Below are 21,288 nucleotides of genomic sequence, written 5' to 3' on the forward strand. Positions count from 1 at the left end.
GTGTGCAAAATATTATGGTACAACTTACCATGGGATAAATTATGGTCGTGCTTGTAACATAAGGAGGGGAAACTATCGAATTTTTAAATGGTATTCTTTAAGTATGAATGAAGAATACTAAGTTTCAAACCTAATACACAAGTAAAAATACCATCAAAATAACTATTCCATCGATTATATATAATATATACATATATATGTAATGAATATAATCATTATATGTAAGTTAAATGTAGTGACATGCTCTTAGGCTAGTGCATGTTTGTCCACATGCGATTTGATATGTAGAGTAGAGGATATTTCTCTCAATCTCATTACTTCTCAACACCACCCTATTAACATCAAGTTATCTTGGCATGAATAACACAACTTTATAATAATCAAACAAATTCAATTCATCAAGTTCTCTCTGATATGTGGTCGTTCCCAAACTTGCTCCTTGCATTTGCATGCCAATGCCCATCGTTACATAGGCCCACTATGGGCAACATCAATGTCTATTCCAAAGCCCATTGCTACCCCAACTACAACTTTAGGTTCGGTAGTTGACCCTATCGCTGCTCAAGTTATGACTTTCTCTTTGATAGTTGAATCTGCCTTTGTTTTAATTGTGTCCACAACCGTTTTTGCTCCAATTATGAAAGGAGCATATGGCACTCTAAACTTTATTCATGTGTGACTAATAAGAATAAACGATACTTCACCCAAATAGATGTCTTAGCTTGAATCGCAAAGTTATCTGCCTCACAATTTCTTGTAGTGGCAAGATGCCTCAATACCTATCTTTTTTTGTTCTAGCAACACATGTGTGAACCAAACATGAATGATAAGAGCACATATATTTGGGTTTTTAAACGAGATCATGCATCACGAAGCATGAGCTATAAGTAAAATCAGCTCGATCAAATTTGCAATTAAAAGGAAATCTCGGGGTATATATGTATGTATATATATGTGCGCGTGCGTGTAGTAGCATTAGACTTACATTTCAGGCAAAATCTGTTGGTAAGCCATCGAAGGAAACATTTGGAAACGTAGAGAAGCCTATACAAATAAATACATACATACTCACAATTTTAGTTAGCTTTACATTTAGTAACCCGACGGACAAGGAGGGTGGAGAAAAACCCTAGCAGAACATCGAGCAATGGATGTAGCAGATGGAGCCGAAGAAGATGTAGACGCTCAAGAAGAGATTTGCAAGGTATCTCCTGCTCTTCTGTGTCTTGATCCTCAGAGCAAACACCTCGCTGTAGCTGCAGGAACGGAGCTTCGCATCTTCAACCTTCAGTAAGTGCACTTAAACATTCCCTTTTCTTATGTGATAGTTTTAATTAAGCCCGTTTTACGTGATGTGCTCGCGTGTGCGTTGAGCGCGAATCTACCTGATGGAAATCCAAAGCAAGGGGTATTTCGTCTTTGAAAGGGCTGGAAAAATATGTTAAGTTTAATGAATAGTAGTTCATGAAGAGAAGGAAGTTGAAAAGAATCAATTCGTAGCTCATACTGTCTTATGAATGATATGTCGAATGAGAAGCTATTTATTGAAAATGAAAAATTTGATGCTAGTTGAAATGGCAGTTGTTAATGAGCGAAAACAATTAGAAAACTGGTGATCTGTAGTTGCCCTTGATTGATTTATGATATGTATCGGTAAGAATCTATTGATGAGAAGGCCAAATAGGGAGAATTTCATTACCAAAAGAGCTAAACAAGATGCTTGTTTATGTATTTGTTCATAAGGTAGAGAAGTGGGAATCTTTAATTGAGCTTGTTTATATTAATGTGTATGTAAGCGAGAGTTCATCTGATGAAAAGGACAAATGGGGAGGGAGAGAAAGAGAGAGAACACAGAGCGCTGCTGCAGAAGAAACAAATCTGATCATGAGTCATATCTTCTAAAACTTGGTTAGCTCAGAATCATCCATATTGTACATAATCCCACAGGCCCTTAGAAAGACGATTATATGTACACTCATATACTATATATCCCTTGGCCCCTTGTAGCTCAAGAAAATCTCTTTATAACTATGGTTGAGAACTGTGAAAAAAATAGAAACAATATATGCTAAAACCAACTAGTTTACAGAAGCTAATATTTTACAATGTTTTATCTTTAGACTAGTATATTGTGGCCATTCCAAGGCTCCTCGAAGCTAGAAACCTAAGAAATTTTAGGGATCTTTTAGCGTGGCTACCATGATTCATCCAAAAGCTCTCTGTGAGTAGAACATAATTGATGAAAATAGAAAAATTCGAACTTTCACATGGGTCCTGGATGTACTGCACTTTTCTGCAGATCAGTGTCGTGACAGCTATCGCCAAAACATATGCGTTTCACGTTCCTCTATTTTTTTGTCCGTGCATAGTCTCACTGGGGGCAGTTTCTTGTTGTTTCCAGGAAGTCTGCTGTTGTTATCAATGATACTCCACATACTGATGCAATCAGGGTTATTGAATTTGATCCAAATGGAAAATTGTTCCTCTCTGCTGGAGATGACAAGCTTGTGAAGCTATGGGATGTTGGTTCATGGCAATGCATCAAGACCATGTAATGCTGATCAGTATTGATTAAGGAAAAAACATGTAGAACTTAACTTGTAAGGCTTTTATTCAATAATAGTCTTTGTATTGTGACTAGGCATACGAACAAGAAAGTTAGTGCAGCATCATTCAGTCACGATGGTGAATGGCTACTCTATGCAGATAAATTTGGAGTGGTGTATGCTTTTCCAACAAGAGATGAAAATGACCAAATTGTTGTGGATTGCAATCAATCAGTGCAACTGCTTGCCCATTGTTGCAGCATAATTACAAGCCTGGTAGTTTCTTTGTGAATCCTACAATTTTTAGTTAACTAGTTTGTTTATATATAATACTATACCAACGTATATCAAGCAAATGCCATCTGCTGTGTAGTGTAAATAATATGTCTGTTACAGAAATACCTTTGTGTCAAAGGTGCAATCTTGATTGATTCATGGTGCTTCTGTTACGTTTTAATATCTGATTTACTGTAGTATAAGAAATGGATGTCAGTCTATTCTGACTCTTTTGTTGAATGCTGTAGGATTGCACAATAGATGGTAGGTTTATCATAACTTCCGATCGCGATTTCAAGATTCGTGTAAGATAATAAAGGATTCTGTTTCTCATAATACAAACTATCTGCTCAATTTTTTTGTGATCCTTATGTTGCTTCCTCAACATGTTGTAGATCAGCATCTTCCCCAAATATCCTTTACAGGGAGCACATGAGATCGAAGGATTTTGCTTAGGGCACACAAGGTACATGACTATTTTTTTGAGTTAATTGCAGTGATCCATCTTATCATCAATCACATTCTAAACTTGACAACAAAACAATTAATACACTTGGGTCTTTCTGTTGCGTATGCTCAATGTTGCCGAAGGCAGGGAGCACTAGCTGTTATGGCCTAAAAAGAGAATTTATTTCATCAATATTGTAGTTAAAGCTTATTTTACATGTGCGGTTTTCGCAACTAGTGATGAACAATCAGTAGAAATGGTTAAACAACAAGAGAGAAACGGGGAGAGAACAATCAGAGATGCCAAAGAGTGGCAACTACCTAAATAAGAGTACTAAAATCTAGGAATCTAGACCAGGAAATGAATATAATCAAGGCTAGAATGCTCCAAATCATAGATAGCGAGCAACTAGTAGAATTACTTCAGCAACAACTGAGATAATGGAGCAGACAATAAGAGATGCTAAAAAGTAGTGAAAACCTAAATCTGAATACGTCTCCTAAATCTAGACCAATAAATTAATATAATCAAGACATGCTGCTAGAATGCTCCAAATCATAGACAAGGACACTGATCAATCCTTAGCTTGGCAACCCATTCACATAGGAAAGGCTTGCTGAATATAATTCCACTATCTGCTAAGTTGAACAAATGTCCGTTCCTCTACCATGTAATCTTGAAATGGGAGAGAAGTTTGCATAACTTCATAATCGATAGCCATTATTTATTTTTAATTTCTTGAATGATTGAAGCATATATTCAAAACAAAGTGCAACTTTGTCCCCTTTGTATCATGCATGGATCCTCTCTCAAACCAAGTATTTTCACAAGACTATTGCAAATAAACAAATATCCTTCAGAAAAGAAAACATACTTGTTTCTGGTCTGTACTTTTGTCAGGTGACAGGATCCTTGAGCAATATTTTTGGGTGATGATCAATGAGAAATAATGCAACGTTGTTCCTACACTCCATTTGAGGAAATTGATTTAAATCATGTTTTGTGACGTGTACCAATTGGATATTCTATAATATATTACGTTTTTGTAGCGGTGTATGGTTCAATTTTAAGGAAATTATGGCCATGGATGCATTATAAGTACTTTGTTCTCCTGTTGGATAAAGTTGAGTTATATTCTTTGCCAATTTTGAGATGCCTCTGCAAGTTCTTCCTGAATTCCTCAACTGGAAAGTACCTTGTTTTCTGTATTTGGGATAAGCCTGTGTTTTTCATCTATTGCTTATGCAGTTCTATTGCTTTTTGGTGATTTTGTTTCAGCCATAAAGGCATTTCATCATAATTTGTGCGCGTGAAATACATTGCACATACCTTGATCTACTAATGGTTGCATCACAGAATTGATTTGGTTAAAATAATTTCAGCTTTGTGTCATGCATTTCGACTGTCAGTGAAGATGTGAGAGCAGAATTCTTGGTATCAGGTGGTGGCGATGGCACAGTAAGTTTGTTCTAACATCTAAGTTTTAGCATAAATATGTTCTAACAAGATGGGCAGTTAAATATGCACGCCCATATATGAATAAATATAAATTTATGAAGAGAAAATATCCATAGGTGCGATTGTGGGAGATCGAGACTTCGAAACTTCTAGACACATACGATACAGCACTGCAAGTAAGCACTTTCAATTCGTCTGTTTTCTCTATCTTTTCGAACTGAATGTGTATCTACAACAATTAATAGTTTTTTTAGGCAGAGTTATTGGGTGAAAAATCAATACAACCATCAGTGATTACTTGTATATCAGTGACAAATGATGGCTCTGTTGTGGCAGTTGGTATTGATAGGTAAAACATTAGCATACGTACATCTGTTTTATTTTGCAGAGCAAACATGCATGACTTTCTGATGTTTTGTGTCTTTGACTTTGCAGTCTGGATGGTATTCTTTTTCTACGATGCGACCACACATCAAAAAAGCTTGTTTTCCTGCAGGTATATATATAGTCTCAAATTGAATATAAACTATCATGCTTTGAAGTTATGTTTATCTGACACTGCTTATTATGCAGAGGTTTGTGCTGTCAGAAAATGTCTGTCCTACAAGTATTCAGTTTGATAAAACTGGGAGACTGTGGATTGTTGCTGGTGCTGCTCAAAGGGCAGAGGTTTCTATTGTAAAAGCCAACATTTGGCTTCAAGTATTGTCGAAGTCAGAGAAAGATGATGTATTTATGTCTGTTGAACCTGAATGCCTCCCAGCTATTTGTCTATTTTTAAAGTCAAACATAGAGACAGCGATTGCGCTTGCTGATGCTGCGAATATCTCCACAAAAAATGAGCTTTCAAAAAAGCAGTACTCACATGAACGTAGAGAATTCCAGAAGCGTGACCGGAATGATAGGAAGCTCCAGAGGGACAAGACAGTTTTATAATGCTTCTAACAAAGAAGCAATATATTTTTTGATTGCAATTTACTAATCAATTATTAGCCATCAATATATTCAAGATACTAAAGTCAAATCGTCCCCAGATTTTGTTTTAGTTTCAAATTTATAACATTTTATTTGCCTGATTCTCTGGGTGGTTTTGATTGATATCACGGACCAAGTATTGGAGGCGACAACCTCGCTGCTTAGTGTTGCTCATAGAATGCCAACATAAGTACCACTTCGCATGAATCTGAGGCTCCAAATTTTGTTAAAGAAAAAGAATTCCTTAGACATGTAGATTTTGTTAAGCCTCAAATGTATTTAAATTTGCCCAATTGTCTTGGTGGTATTGATTAGTATCACAGACATCCTTGCTTAGTGTTGCTCAAAGAATTACACTGGCATACATGGAAGATGGTAAGTACAGGGAGGTGAATATCCATTCTGCTTTTCTTTGGTATGGCAAACTTCATTGTGATTTTCATCTCATATTGAATAAACCCAAAACAATAAAAGCCATGATTTTTGAACAAATGTTTTCCAAGGTCACTCTCCTTTTTAACAATTAAGGTGTGTCAACCATAATGAAGTGGAGCTCCATTTGTGTGATCCTTTCTTTCTTGTAAATAGTAGCTTTTAAATACCAAAGAAAGAACACTATAACAAACTTCCAATGGAAATTTGACCCAGCCTACAAATGAATTTTGGATCCGAATGCTATGAACTCATGCAAGCCAATTCAGATGATAAACGTTACTTGTCATGCCGCATGATTATCGCTCATGCCATAGATTCCCAACTTTTCCAACTTATGAAATCCTTTTAACCTTGCAATGTATTCCTTTACCCCAAGTTGTGAATTGAAATACTTTAATTGAACAATACTCCTCGATACCAAGTATGCCAAAATAACTCACTCCACTCCTCTCCATCTAGGCAAAAACCCAATTGAATGGAGATCTTACTACGATCAAAGACATCCACACTACTGTAACCTTCCAAACCATTCTTAGTATTACAAGAAACAAATCTTTACTTCCACCAAGTAAAAGAAACACATTCCATTTGCGAATCGTTTTTGGCTTAAGATATCTAGTAATGCAATGCCCCAACCATAATCCTCCAAAGGAACACCTTAGTTCTCAATGTTGATCAAGATAGTCAACCCATGTCAATCATGCGAGGTTACCAAAGGTCTTTGTTTTTGTAATCTCTATAGTTCCATAACTCTTTACTTTATCCATATGACTCCTAATTATCTTATGATAAACATTAGTTGTTGCTATCCTGGCAACTACTAATCCTAACAAATGTCCGATTGAACTCTTGTAATTCTTGATCTAATTATGGCATTAGTCCTAGCAATATCAAGAAACCGTATACCTTAATGCCTATTGTGCCTTATTCCCTTTGGAATTCCAAATGTTGACCTTGCTATCGTAAACGCCGTCAATCATTTTTGTGTGGCCAACATGGCCTCGTGCACAATAATCTTCAACCCGGAAGCAATGGTAGGCAAAAAGCACCAGTATCAAAGTGGTAGCATATTAGCAACCAAGTCATAAATTATGGCGTTAGTCCTAGCAAAATCAAGAAACCGTATATCTTAATGCCTATTGTGCGTTATTCCCTTTGGAATTCCAAATGTTGACCTTGCTGTCGTAAACGCCGTCAATCATTTTTGTGTGGCCAACATGGCCTCATGGACAATAATCTTCAACCTAGAAGCAATGGTAGGCAAAAAGCACCAATATCAAAGTGGTAGCATATTAGCAACCAAGTCATAAATTTTCCTTTATTCATTGAGGTGTTCATTGCATGTATCTAACATTAGGCAAAAGAACAAGTAGTCAATTGGTAGCATATTAACACACCTTCCTGGCATGCCAAACTTGTGTAATGCACCACATTGAAGGGGCCAGGGATTTATAACTAATGGAAGGAGTTTTTTTTGAAAAAAGAAAAGAAAAAGGGGGGCAGGGAATAAAGCTTCCTATTACGATAAAATAATTGGTATGAAAATACTAACGGTTCCTATCTTCGTTTTCTCTTTTTATTGCCTTCAAAAGATTGAGAATCTATATACACATTTTATGGTGCGTGCATGCGGAACCAATGATAGATTCTGTACTTCGCCGCCAGCTCCTATCTGCTCCATTTTTAATTCTTCTAACACCCTTTCAGTGCAATATCTTAATATATTTTGGAGAATATTAGGAATGACCCATCCACATAATTCATTGTCTCGTATTTGTCCCAACCAAAGACCCCGCAACCACATAACTCATCCTGCTGTATTTCCATACAGCATAAATCACTTTTCCAAATAAAAAATTGCAGGTGAAACATGAGTTTGCTGCATAAATCTCAAACACATTCAGTGAACATCTACATAATTCACTGTGCAGCATTTTCTTCAAGGTATGTTTACTGTGTAAATCACTTCAAACATTCCCAATCAAAGATGGTAAAACTCTAGTTAGCAAAACTTTTGAATTCCAAGATTGAATCGTTCCCAATCCAATGGTTTAACAGACCAGGCATAAATTAAATCAATATTAAAATATACAAACCAGGTATAAATTAAATCAATATTCACATTATCATTAGATGCAATGGCTTAACAGAGATTCATTTTGGTAGGTGATTTATGCAATAAATCAATCTGAGAATCACAAACAATGATCTGAAAAAACATCTTGTCTTTTTCCTCTTTTATTTGCATTCTAGAGGAAAAATGTTAATACGCATGTCTATGCGATCCTCAAATCAATCATATAAATATAATTTAACTGCATTTGGAAGGAAGCTCAAATCAATCATGATTGGACATCCCCTTCTGCAATATCTAGCCATCTTTGTTGTCAAATTCTGAAAAACATTAGGTACACACTCCTGATCAGAAGATGCAAAAAATTGACAACACCAGCTTGAATGAATGATATTAAATAGCATATTGTCTGAAGACACGCCACTTTGCTCTGACATACATGATAGTATGTAGCAGTCTTATTGGTCCATATCAAAGCAGTTTTTTGTTGTTAAGTGACGATCGAGAAACATTCAAGCAAGCTTCTCTTTATATTAAATCTTCTAACTACTGAGACACAGCGTTCCTGTCATTTGGCACTTTCTGGTTACTGCACCCTTACCATTGACATACATCATCAGTTGCCAACTAGTTTTAAACAACAATGTCCTTAACCAACTTAAAAGAAGTTATTTTTCACTGGTTGATTTGACTGGAAAAGATAGTCTTTTTAAAGAGTAGCGACCTGATGCAGATCCTGAAACAGAAACACGTGTAACTTAGTCTGAGTACTCTTAATGGAGAGGACAAGTCTTCTGATTTGTGATTGAAATCCAAATCTGCTCACCTCTTGTCTGCTGTGGAACACTTGATGTAGAGGGAGTCCTGTGATATCTAGGTAATTTTAATACCAATGTATGCATTCAACAATGTGTTCATGGTAGGAAGAATAAGTGATCATTTTAGATGATACCTTTGATTTGTTCGCCTTTTTGATCTTGTACTCTCTTGTTGATTGACAGATTTTTGATCTGCCATACTCGATAGAGAGGAATTTGATCCAGCTTGTGAAATGTCTCCTTCCGAGATCTCACTCATTGTGTCCAGGTCCTTAACTTCTAGATCCTCATCCTCAACATCACACTTCCTTTCACTGGAAGTGGGCAAGCCTCTGGTTGACACTTCTGATACAGGAAGTTCAGAGACACCTTCATTGTTCGTATGGAGTACAGAATGAGAATCCGTTTTTTCTGAGTCCCAAGAACAGTATGCATCATCAACAGATCCTGCTCCCAATAGAGAAGAATCTGTGCTACTCCGTAACCTATCCCTCCATTCTCTTGATGGTGATTGAGATTCACATTCTACAGCTTCCTCAACATCTCTTAACGTTTCTGCCTCCTCTGTACTAACACCTAATAATTTCAACTGGCTGAAAGATGACTCATTCCAGGAACTGCTGGATGGAGCTTCTGGTCTGAGTTGTCTTAATGAGGATGTATGTGAAGGTGCTGTAATCTCGAAGTCTCGTGGGGGCCTTCCTGTCAGACGCTTCTGTAGAAATCATAAACGTGAAAAGTTAGCATGTGGCAAACTGTAAAGGTTTTTTTCGCTGTAAAATTGAATGACTTCCTGTTCATTTTTAGATATTGGATTTGTTATGATGAGAGGCCCATGTATCATCATTCATCATCCAAAATGCATTATTATACATGTTAGGATGTTTGACCACATCCATGACATATATGCTCCTTACAGTCAGATACAGAGAGCATTCTGTTTAAGTTACCCAGTAGAACGATGTCCTGCCTTTTGAACAGGCTACAATTACCAAATATGTCAATCAATTAATTGCTAAGATAATGAGCATACTCTCCCAAACTATATCAAGTAGGAAGAATCTCCTATGTTAAAACAGACAATGTGATCGGCAATTTTAGGGAGTAACATATGTACCCACATGATGACATATGGACAAACTGAGCAACCAGACCAATCCAAAAACAATTATGCATAGAAGAGAAAAGCTTCTATGCATTTATCTATCCAACTTCAAGAGATGCAAATTTAAAAGTCGCTCGTCACTGCATTCAACCTTGAACATACAGCATATGTCTTGACACAACTAACTTGAAGAGCTACTTAACTCCATAGGCAGACATTGCCCAACAGAGAGTCTAGCAATGTTCAATTCCTGTGCAGTTCCATCGGTATTTTTGACCACCAATAGATATAACATAAAGGTTGTCTCTTACGGCACCCCCAGAAATCTGTTACTTACTTCTTTGAGCACAACCATGTCGATGGTTTGCCTCCGTTGTCCATCTAGTAAGGTTTTCTGTGAAGAAGCAACAGCCATTTTGGCTTTTGATATTGCTATGACCTCATTACTGCTACTTTTCATTGCTTGCAGGCGGAAGATCTCCGAGTCTTTTCTTGCTATCTGATCTTTTAGCAATGCAACCTGCAAAGAGCGCCACAGAAAATAAAAATTTGTCTGTATATTTACAGTATGATGGAATCTTAAGAGTTATATTAAGTGAAAACATTTTGTAAATGAGGATTATTTGCTAGAACAATATTTTGGTGCAAATTGTTTTGCCAGAACACGAACACTCTGCTCCTGCATGATCTTTCGTAGTAGTTGATGACAATATTTGGTCCTAAGATGCAATAAAGCTTCAAAGGAAGGGAAATGGTACAATGATATCCAAGGGGAGATAGCATGCCTGTTCTTTCAAATCACGTAAGTCTCTGCTCTCTCTATTGCTCCGTGCAGCACCAAGCTCAACTGATGCAGCACGTTCTGCAAACTTTAGAGTGCTCATTGTTTCCCCATAAGATTCCACATCCGGGCTTATGTGCACAAACATAAGTGTCTTCGCCTGTCCACCTATTGACCAGAATTTGAAACACAAATGAAAACATTTGAACAAAGAAGTGTCTGGACACCATATAGTAAAACCAAACAAAATGTAAGAAAAATGCAAACCTAGAGAATCTTGAAGAAGTTGAGTTAACTTGCTATTTCGATAGGGTACATGGGAATTCTTCTGAGCAAGGGCAGAAATGACATCCCCAAGTGCCGACAAACTCTTGTTAATATGCTGAGCTTCTTTTAACCTATCTCCCCTAGCTTCTGATCTATCTACTCTTTCACTTCCTGCAAGATCCACGAGATGTAGGCATCCATGCAAGACAGAACCTGTGGCTAGCTCTAAACCTCGTACATGCACTGTTAACACACTGCAAAGTAGCATCCGTTCTGTAAGTGAGGAAATAGATCAATAAAAAACGCACAAGATAGGACATTTACAAACCTATGTGAACGACTGCTACGTTCATTTAATGCAGTTGCCCCAACAGCCCTGTTCTTTTGGCCAATCTTCATGAGCTTAAGGACATCCTCAGTGGAATTCACAGGTAGCATATAAGCATCAGGTACATTGAGACCATTTAGTTGAGAATTGTTTCGTATCTCCAATGTAACAATATTAAGGAAGACAGCAGATGAGCATGTCAAATTCAATTCTCATATCAAACAACTAGTATAAACAAATTAACTTAGCAAGGAAAAATTAGAGGATATTTCCTGTTCGAACTATCTATAAATAGGAGATCCCGCACTTGCTCATTATAGATTTCAATCATTTGGACACCCACTTCATAGCTGATGACGTCTTTTCTACTCTGAGATATATGGAAAAGATCATCAAGAGCTCGATAATTCACACCCCAATCTTCCTGTGAAATGCTGTTTGGGCCACTCTAGAAAAATAGTTCACAGATAAAAATGTAAGACATATATATTCAAATGTTTTAGTTAATCTTATGGAAATTTCTTCACCAGAACTGACCATGGTGTATGTTTTCCCTGACCCTGTTTGACCATAGGCAAATATGCAGACATTGAAGCCATCCAAAACAGACCTTATCAAAGGTTGTGTATCCAAGAAAACTTCCTCTATAATCTCAACAGATGTTGGCATCAAAATCAAATTATTTATATTGATTCTATGGGTATATTAACTAGCTTCAAAATAAGACGTTTGTGTCACCTTGTGTTACGGCAGGTCCAAAAATCTTATTGAAGCTGAAGATCTTGTTGCCATCCTTCGGTTGCGGTTTGAGGGGATTATGTATAATCAGGTCACCATTATCCCCTACAAAGTCCACAGTAGTGTGCTTTGAGATTTGGCCTGGAAGGAAAGGTCTGATCCTACAATAAACTCTAATGTTCCCTGACAAAGAGTATCAACATCCAACATCAGATTTTGACATGAACATTTTATTTAATTTGGACATTGTTGGCAATTCACCTTTCAAATCCTGAACCTCATTGTATAACTGTCGATTATCTGCCAAAACTTGATGATAGCTTGAAGCAGCATGTACCAATCCCTGTAGTTGTTCCTCTTAAGGTCCAATATTTAAGCACGGAAACGGGGTCAGTACATCCTTGTTTAAACATGGCTCAAAATTTTCACTTCTGAACTTCAGGCAAGCAAATAGATCTAATGTGGCTGTCCTTACCAAGTTCTTCTAGATTTTCTCGCCATGCAGGTGGGAGACATAAAACTGTTTCTCTCACTGCATGCAATTCCCTTTTTACATCCTGAAATCATCATAAAAATTCAATATATTTAGCATATCAGGTCACTTTCTGTGAAGTGTTTTATGCACACTATGAGCTTTTCAAGGACAACCTATTTGTCTTTCAGAGTCTCAAGTGCCCTACCTAGATTTGTGATACCCTAGAAGTCTAGTTTATCTAGCACCAAGAACTACTATTTTTAGATTTCTTACCTGAAATGATTTTAATTGCGACACAACAAAATACTGATATTGCTCATGCTTTCTTTCAAGTGTTTTTATTTCAACAACTGAATTTGCCTCCAGTTCCTCTACTTTCTTCTGCGCTTCTTTCACTCGAGCTTCACGTTCACTCAGCTCAACTTGAAATCTCTGCTCCATGGCATGCTTTTCAAGGTCTAGCTGCTCAAATCGTTCATGATCAGTCTGCTTGACAAAATCCAACTCTTTCTTCAGATTCTCCACAAGCATATCTTTCTCTTCTATTTTCTTCAACAACTTTCCCATCATGATCTCCTTTTCGATCTTCTCCTCTTCAGCTTGCTGTTTTTCTATCTGTATATAGTATGCAAAATTTACATAAATTACAGAAACTGTCAACACTAAATAATAATAAAAGGTAAGCCTTTAATGTATGGGCATTGGGCACAAATATTTGACCTATGTAAATTCTCAATTTCCACGGACATGTACAGTGTGCACTCTAAACAGACCAAGGATTTATGGAATATGGGTATGGGATCGTCCATTGGCACTGGACATTTCACATTTGACTTAGAATTCTAAATGTCCATGGATTATGTAGGATATATGCTCCAAATTAATCAAGATTGTTGGATGACTTAGAATTCTGCAGTTAGATAGAACGGAAAAGAATATCAATAGAAGTGGCCACTATTGTGCATAGACTCATTCATTGCGTTTCCAGAAGTCTTAATCTTGGACAAGAGCACGTCTGTTTATGAGTCTATTTCTTGGAGTAGGAGCACACCTCTGTATCTTTCAAAATCATGTTGACTCTTAAATGTTACTATCTCAAAAGAAAAATGAGCCCTTCACATCCATCAAAATAGGAAGCTTCATAGAGTAGAATCCACCTTTATAAATTCTCCGACAGTTAGATCATTCTCTTCTTCTACTTTCTTCCAAACATCAAACCAATCCACTGCTTCCAAAAAGTTATTCAACAACCCAGCTTTTACGGCACCTTCTCAAATGGTCATAAGAAGTTTAAAAAGAGGATATAATGTTGATTGGTACAACAAATAAATTAGAACCCAGTTTTCAGGTAGTTCAGCAACTTAGGCAACAAATCCAACACTCTGTTGGTCAACTGTGGATAAGAGAAGTTAGCCTTGTCCACTATGAAGTTTGAACCATCAAAATAGCACCCATAAAGTGAGTACCCGACAGCAATTTTTCTGATATCCACTACCCCATGTTGGACTTAATCCGCACATTACAACTATACAACTCACAAAAGAAAACAGCATCACGCATTGGGAACTAACCTTTATTTTTTGAAGTTGGCTGGATACAATCTGCAAAACAAGGATGTGTAAGATATTGTATATTGAAAATCAGTAATATCCTGTAAATATTTGTATTTTAGGGTCACTAAAAATTCAATGAAATTTTACTTTTTGAAACTGATATAACCATTGATAAATTATATTTTGAGCATGTGTTAAAGTATATTTGAAACCAGTAAAACATTGAAAACTCTTCATCTTAGAATTATGAAGAACTAGCATATATGTAATTGATTGTTCCAGATGACGAAGAGATCAATTGCAGCAAACTTGAGAGTTCTCTTTACCTTGACCTCCTCTCCAGCCCCTGTAACTAGCGTCTCTAATATTTCCGCTCTCATCGCAAGTTTATCTTCCCGCAGCATATGCTCTTTCAACATGTTTTTGAGCTAATAAACAGGAGTCAGCTGAATGATTACAAATCACTATCCACAAACTCCACATGTCATTAGAACATAGTTTTTACCTTTACTACTTGCTCGTTCTGCATCGCAAGACGCCTTTCAAATTCTTCTAGCACCTTCTTGAGCATACACTCTACAACCTAACAGAATAACAAATATTAGACAACACAACATATGAATAACTGCTTGAAGGGAACAGTCCCAAAACCATTGAAAGCTTCCGCAATCAAAACAAGACTTACTCCAGCAACCTCTTCTTGGTTGTTCTCTGCAACTACATTGGAAACAAGGCCTACGAGTGACTGTGAGGGGAAATTCTGATGGATGCACAGAAGAGATCGTCATGACCATAGCACATCCCAAAAAATGGTCAGTATAAAATGACAATATTCCAATTTCTTACATCAAGACTGTTCAGTACTGTTGGCTGCTCAGTTGACTTCATCCTCAAAATTTCACGAAATTTATGAGTAATTTGTTGTATTTTCACTGAAGTCAACCCTGCACTAAACAAGTTATATTTTATTGAAATCAAGTGGCTCAAAGAATGAACCTTGCCCACTAATAGAAAATGCACTGTCACATGCATGGAGCACTGTACATCACAAAAATGCTGCAAAGAAAAGTGAATATGACCTGTCCCAGGTTGGCCAGATATGGGGACAAAATTTTCATCTGCCACATAGGAGTCACGCTCATACGACTTTGGTGGTGTGACCATAGTGGTCTTATATGCATCATCAATGATATCAGATTCTGGGATGGCCCATCTCTTTCGGGGCTGAGGAACTTTTTTGGATGAACCAGCAACATGGGTTGTATTTTCAATGTGCAAATGTCTCTGGTTGCCAAGAGAATGAGTGAATTCATCGTGTATCTGAACATTACGATCTTTTTCTTGCTTAGATTCAGAATACAACAGAAAGGAAAGAAGGCAATCTACAACCCTTTCGCAAGATGATGATCTATCACTGCCCTGAGAAAACAATACCAAAATCTGAGAGCCAAATACAAAAGTAAAAGAGAAGGATAACAAACCACTACTCATGAAAATGTATTTGATAGTTAAAAACCACCAGATGTTCTCTCTGAAGGTCATGAATTCCCCATCGTTTTACAAAAGTTAGTCAAACAGTTGGAGTCCCTAGCATCTTATGATTCACTAACAAGGGGTGACATTTGGACTATTCATCTGACTAAAAGTGGTTCTTGACGTGCATTTTGGATATGATGAACTTAGTTACTTAGATCATTAATGAATGTTGTTACAAGATATGTCAACTTGTTTTCGACATGTACATCACTACAGCAACTAAATTTAAATACCTAAAGCATTTTGGTATCCAAGAACTCTCCGTTCATGAAAAATATGGTATCTACTTAGGTAACTATTGAGAAACTTTGGTAACTATTTCATGCATCAAAAGGAAACTTAGGTAACTGGTGGAAAAAAATTTGTGAACACTGATCCAACTTGAGACTCTATAGGCATTCAAAGAAGCAAGGTACCTGATAAAGGTCTGATGCTTCAAACAATGGCAGTTTCAGCTCCGTTACAGTGGAAAGGAAGTTCATTACATTATCACTGGATTCCTGTGTTACAGTTTGTTACAGAACATGCATAAGTGGTGTTGTAAAACACACGTTATTCCAGAAATGTTGTGTCATAAACCCAAACATAATGGGCATTACTAAAGGAATGGCAAAGAATACCTGGAATGACAGAACATCAGGAACAACCTTGTTAAGGAGATTACAAAGAACGCTTCCATCTTGCAAGCCGCAGAGTAATTCCTCTTCAGAGGGATTCTGAGAGAAATTCAATGGTCCAATCATGCGGTGGAGCCAAGAAGCTAAATAATGTCTTCTGCTAACTGTGCAATGGGAAGGGAATGTCATAATCAAATGAGCAAAAACTGCACAAAATCAGGCATTAGAAAGAAAAACTGACAGATGCTGAAAAGCAGGAAAATACGCTACATCAACATAAGATCAGAATGGAAACTGGAACAATGCAGAATGGCAAAGGAAAAGTGATGAATATGATAGCATGCATCTACACGGATTACCATAAATGGCACCAAATAGCGGGCATAAAGACGAAAGAATATTTCCCGAATGGAATGGAAATGGTTTTAAAGCTGATGGTCGCATGAGCAGAAACGGCAAAAACGCATGATGGACAAATGCAGCAGCCAATAAGAAAAGAGAAGAATAAGAGCACACTCAACTTTCAAGTGAACAGAAACTGCAACAAAGTGTCTTCAAGAGATGGAATTAGAAGAGAATCGGGACGGACAGAGAAAAAGTTACGAATGAGACAACAGGCCATTAAAGAAAATGGACGCAATGCAGAAGCAAGCAACGGCAAAACTATTAGCAAACACGGAGGGGAACGGACAATGCGGAATAGTATGATATGGATCGAAGGCTGCTGCACCTGCTCTTTCCTTTCTGTCTTCTTCCTCCTCTTCTTCTTCTTCTTCTTCTTTATCATCTTCTGATCCTTCTTCTTCCTCTATTCCTTCATCTTCTTGATGAATCTCTACAACGACAGAGGCTTCATCATTCTCTCCCAATGCAGGTTCTGGTAGCTGATTCGCAGTCAAGGGATTAGACTCCATGGTCGAGGAAGCGGCGGGAGCAACCTCGAAATCCATTATTTCAGACATTACTACTCTCTTTCTGTCTTTCTTTCTTTCTTTCTTTCTCTCTGTCTGTCTTTCTTTCTTTCTTGCTTGCTTCTCTCCTGAAGAAGAATTCTGATGCAATTTGCGGAGGCGCCCTCTCTCTCTCTCTCTCTCGCAATCTCTGTCTTACTCAATCTCGGAGGAGTTGAAAGAACTGAGAGAGAGAGAGAGAGAGAGAGAGAGAGAGAGAGAAATCTGTGGCGGAGTAGACGCCACCAAATTTGGCGAGGAGAAGCGCCGCCTCCGCTCGCTCGCTCGATCGCTGGCTACTCTGTTGTTCCTACAATTTATGTATGTATGTATGTATGTATGTATGTATGTATGTATGTATGTATGTACATAATTTATATGTAATTATGTAATATGGTGTATGTGTACTTCTCTTTTGCTTCTTTCCTTTACTACATATGTACATACATAACTTACTACTATTACTACTTCTTCTATTTTTTACTCTATAAACAACTTGGTTGCGGTGATGTTTTCTCTTTTTTCTTTTTTTTTCTTTTTTTCTTTTTCCAAAAAAAACTCCTTCCATTAGTTATTGTTTTCTCATTTTTCCTTTTCCCCCAAAAAATGTTTGCGGTGATTTTTTTATTTCCACTGCCAAAATTGATGGGAGTAATTAATTAACACTGAATGCAACTTTCTGTTTTTCCGAAACCTCTCTCTCTCTCTCTCTCTCTCTCTCTCTCTCTCTCTCCGGTCCGGTTAATTATTAAAGTAGAAACTAAAGCAGGTCTCTCTCTTTCTTTCCCTAGAGTCTATACATACATTGTTGGTTGTCTATGATGTATGTATGTATGTATGTACATTGTTGGTTGCCTATAGCCCATTTTGTCCCTCGCATCGGTTTCACTCCTTGTATATATATTGTAATTTGTACATATACATAAGCACTCTTAGCTATGCTCGTTGTTACGTGTGTGCCCGATGAGAGAGAGAGAGACAGACGTGCCCATCAATGACCATCCATCTCCACATTGCGCACTTCTCACCCAACAAATCGTTCCTTCATTCATTCCTAACATTACTTCTAAGCCATTTCTAATTCCCGCATCTTCTGTAGTTACGAGCTCATCATTTCCAATACGCTACGAGTTCGATGTGTGTGAAAAGGCTCGTCTATTTTGTGAAGGCTTTGTGTATAAATGAGCCTCGTATCCTATTATTCTTGGGAACGGGCCCAACAAGACTGTTGGAAAGCAACCACCTCCCCTATTGCAGTAGCAACGACCAGCGCATTAATATTAATCACCAAGTTATTGTTAGTCTTTGCTTCCATGTGTTGGTCCTATTGCTCTTTCCCTCTTCTCTTGAACACGAGATTGGCACAAACAATAAAGAAGCTTAGCTTTTGTCATACCTTTCGTTGCCTTGCAATTGTTTCCTCTTTATTGGTAACTTCAATTTTGTCAAAGCATGTAGCATCGTGGAAGAATGGAGAGTGAAGGAGCCCATTGTTGACATTTTAAGTTGGATCATGTCACTGAATATAATGCATAGATAAATGCATCGAGTAGTCGTGTGAAGAGCATTGATATTGTCCCTTTGTCCTTGTTTTCAAAATAAAAATTGTCATACTATGTATGGCCCCAAATGTTGAAGGTAAAGAATGTCATGCAATGTTGATAGTGCACTACTTTTTGTGGCCCCATGTGAATCCATACCCTTACCCATGATAAGCTAGGCCATGTAAAATGGATGCCTAAATTGATGCCCGTGAGGATAGAGGACATTTAAGTGGATGAATCTTCATCGTGCTTCTGCTTATAAGAAGAGAAAGTGGCTTCATGAAAAGGGCAAGATAAGGATATACATGTCATGGGCATATATGGACAATCTTAGGATGGTGATGGTTCTTTTGGTGTAAATTGCGTCATATTCCTTGTGCAAGGTATGTGAATTAGAGCAACTTCAATTGGGCAATAAGTGCGCTCCTTGGGAGTCAATGTATATGGGATAGCCCTTATAGATGCATTTGGAGACATCGAGTTAACATTTTTCTTTTGATGCTATTCTATGTATATGGAGAATTTTGATTCCATAGGACCTTAAGCTTCTTACGAGATATTCGAAATTTAAAAGCAGGCAATGGACATTGTGCTTTCTTAGACTTTAACTAGTTTGTGTTCTCGTTGATTCTCACCAATCAAGGCAAACTCAAGTTATTTTCGAGCCTTCTCATTTATTTATCGATAATGACTACATGGAAATGGAGATTGCACTAAAATGTTTGCACTCACTTTCAGCGTTATGCTCTATTGGTTCCTGTTCGTTGCATGGTGGTGTCATAATTTGATGAAACTTTAGCACTTGTAGTCTCTATTACAACAATTATACGTTTGTGTTTAAATATTAATATTAACATAAACTTGCATGACTTACTTAAAAGAAGCATGCATAGTATTCCATGTTGGAATCGTGTACACTTTAATCAAGATGAATGTAAATTTGTGAGTGAATTTGTTGTATTCTAGAGAGAGAGCACTTACACGGTATGGTTCTTTATTGTATAGCTACGAACGATGAATCAGGAGTTGTCATTCCATTTAAGCATCGTGCCTTGTTGTATGGGAAATAGATGGCACTTTGTCAACAATAACAATAGTATGCTCAATTGTTGGTTATACACACATGTTGTTTACTTAATCTATAATAATAGCGGATAGGCATCATGTTATTGCACATAATGTATAGTCAATGTAGCCTTTTAAAGAACCAAGTAGGTGCTCCAAAAGAAATGATGATATTGATGCAAGAAATGATGTATTTTTTTACAAATACACAAGTAATGTGCATGATCTCAAACTAAAATCCTGAATACTAAAATTATGAATGCAACATGTTCCAAACTAAAATGATACGTTTCTTTACAAATGCCACACCATTGAACTCATTGCTTGAGACTTGGAATACTGCCCAAAGCAGAAGCTTTGCCATTGGACCGTCGTGTTTGTATATACATATTTCAATCATACAACCTTGCATATCTATATACAATCATTCGTGGAAACATTTTTTATGATGAATAAAGGCAATCATTAAATGTTTGTGCTTTAATCTGTACATATGTTTGAGAATCAACCAAATTACCTTTCGATGCGTAATATAATACAAGGTCACCCAAAAATACTACAAAAACAAGGAGTTGAACACATGCACACATATAATACCCTTTTACTTTCATAAATGTTTATATTGGACAAGTTCAAAAGCTTTGTAGGTCACTGTTACTAATGTTTCGTAAGGCCATTCTCATAAGTATTGGATGTATGGCTTTGTAAAGAAATGCGATGCTTGCTTTGGCAACAAATTTTTGATCGTGACTTATAATGGGTTCTTATTCCTTACATGATATGATGGCAAGTGATTTTGTGCATTGTTGGTAGACGCTTTTGCAAGTAGCATCCTATTAAAGGTGAGCTCGCAATGAGGGGAATATAAGGCTCAGAAAAGAGACGTATTACTTAGACAACAATGCATGATGGTCATAGAACCTTAGGGTTCATTATATTGAAAGAGACATGGAGAGAAATTTTAGGGGGAACATGGACTATTTTCATTTCTCCTCCTTGTTTTGTTCCTTGAACTTTGTGATTTCATCCTCTTGCTAATGCATAACTTCAAATGAGTCTTTAGTTGAGTTGTATCGAGGCTAGCAAAGGAGTGGATGGGCATAATAAATATACCCACGTGATTGTTTATAAATATGTTGCATGTGCATGCATGGCTAGGGGGTTAATAGAGGTCAAATGGTGTCCAATCATACATGGTCACCATCTATTTTCATTATCCCCCAAGTAAAGTGGTTACAATTAGCATTCAACAATAATGGATGTGATCCTTCATAAATGGGACATTCTAAATACGAAGCA

General features: G+C 37.1%; 2 protein-coding genes across 3 annotated transcripts; one reads left to right on the forward strand and one right to left on the reverse strand.

The window, feature by feature from the left end:
• The first annotated feature begins 1,073 nt into the window (after nt 1-1,073).
• Nucleotides 1,074-5,795, forward strand: LOC147866941 (uncharacterized). Of its 2 annotated transcripts, none has more exons than XM_087339715.1 (10): nt 1,074-1,290; nt 2,402-2,551; nt 2,642-2,822; nt 3,071-3,127; nt 3,218-3,288; nt 4,680-4,728; nt 4,845-4,904; nt 4,983-5,077; nt 5,164-5,224; nt 5,302-5,795. In XM_087339715.1, exons 1-10 carry the CDS (start codon nt 1,148-1,150, stop codon nt 5,662-5,664), a joined length of 1,230 nt encoding a protein of 409 aa, XP_087195841.1. In that variant the 5' UTR covers nt 1,074-1,147; the 3' UTR covers nt 5,665-5,795. The 2 variants fall into 2 exon arrangements, with proteins under 2 accessions (XP_087195841.1, XP_087195840.1); XM_087339714.1 differs by having other exon boundaries at nt 4,653-4,728; nt 5,302-5,724.
• Nucleotides 5,796-8,348: 2,553 nt separating this feature from the next.
• On the reverse strand, nt 8,349-17,400 carry LOC147866942 (kinesin-like protein KIN-14C). The gene is made up of 22 exons (XM_087339716.1): nt 17,161-17,400; nt 16,429-16,594; nt 16,230-16,323; nt 15,357-15,696; nt 15,124-15,221; nt 14,963-15,037; nt 14,783-14,860; nt 14,604-14,705; nt 14,296-14,325; nt 12,998-13,339; nt 12,725-12,806; nt 12,511-12,606; nt 12,250-12,432; nt 12,049-12,155; nt 11,779-11,959; nt 11,512-11,674; nt 11,184-11,437; nt 10,921-11,084; nt 10,473-10,655; nt 9,165-9,745; nt 9,039-9,076; nt 8,349-8,948 (listed from the first exon to the last, which is right to left on the reverse strand). Exons 1-22 carry the CDS (start codon nt 17,390-17,392, stop codon nt 8,881-8,883), a joined length of 3,657 nt encoding a protein of 1,218 aa, XP_087195842.1. The 5' UTR covers nt 17,393-17,400; the 3' UTR covers nt 8,349-8,880.
• Between the last annotated feature and the right edge of the window lie 3,888 nt (nt 17,401-21,288).

The sequence above is a fragment of the Azolla caroliniana genome, unplaced genomic scaffold (genome assembly GCF_043228905.1).
Source record: "Azolla caroliniana isolate FFs.n. ecotype wild unplaced genomic scaffold, voAzoCaro1.0.p SCAF_2, whole genome shotgun sequence".
NCBI lineage: Eukaryota > Viridiplantae > Streptophyta > Polypodiopsida > Salviniales > Salviniaceae > Azolla > Azolla caroliniana.

Excerpts from the sequence above, each read along its gene's own strand:
- LOC147866942 (XM_087339716.1), bottom strand. The coding sequence starts at position 17,392 with ATGTCTGAAATAATGGATTTCGAGGTTGCTCCCGCCGCTTCCTCGACC. Across the intron at positions 12,807-12,997 it reads CGCAATTAAAATCATTTCAG|GATGTAAAAAGGGAATTGCA; the intron begins GTAAGAAATCTA and ends TGATGATTTCAG. Across the intron at positions 9,077-9,164 it reads AAAAGGCGAACAAATCAAAG|GACTCCCTCTACATCAAGTG; the intron begins GTATCATCTAAA and ends TAGATATCACAG.
- LOC147866941 (XM_087339714.1), top strand. The coding sequence starts at position 1,148 with ATGGATGTAGCAGATGGAGCCGAAGAAGATGTAGACGCTCAAGAAGAG. Across the intron at positions 4,905-4,982 it reads CATACGATACAGCACTGCAA|GCAGAGTTATTGGGTGAAAA; the intron begins GTAAGCACTTTC and ends TAGTTTTTTTAG. Across the intron at positions 5,225-5,301 it reads AAAAGCTTGTTTTCCTGCAG|AGGTTTGTGCTGTCAGAAAA; the intron begins GTATATATATAG and ends CTTATTATGCAG.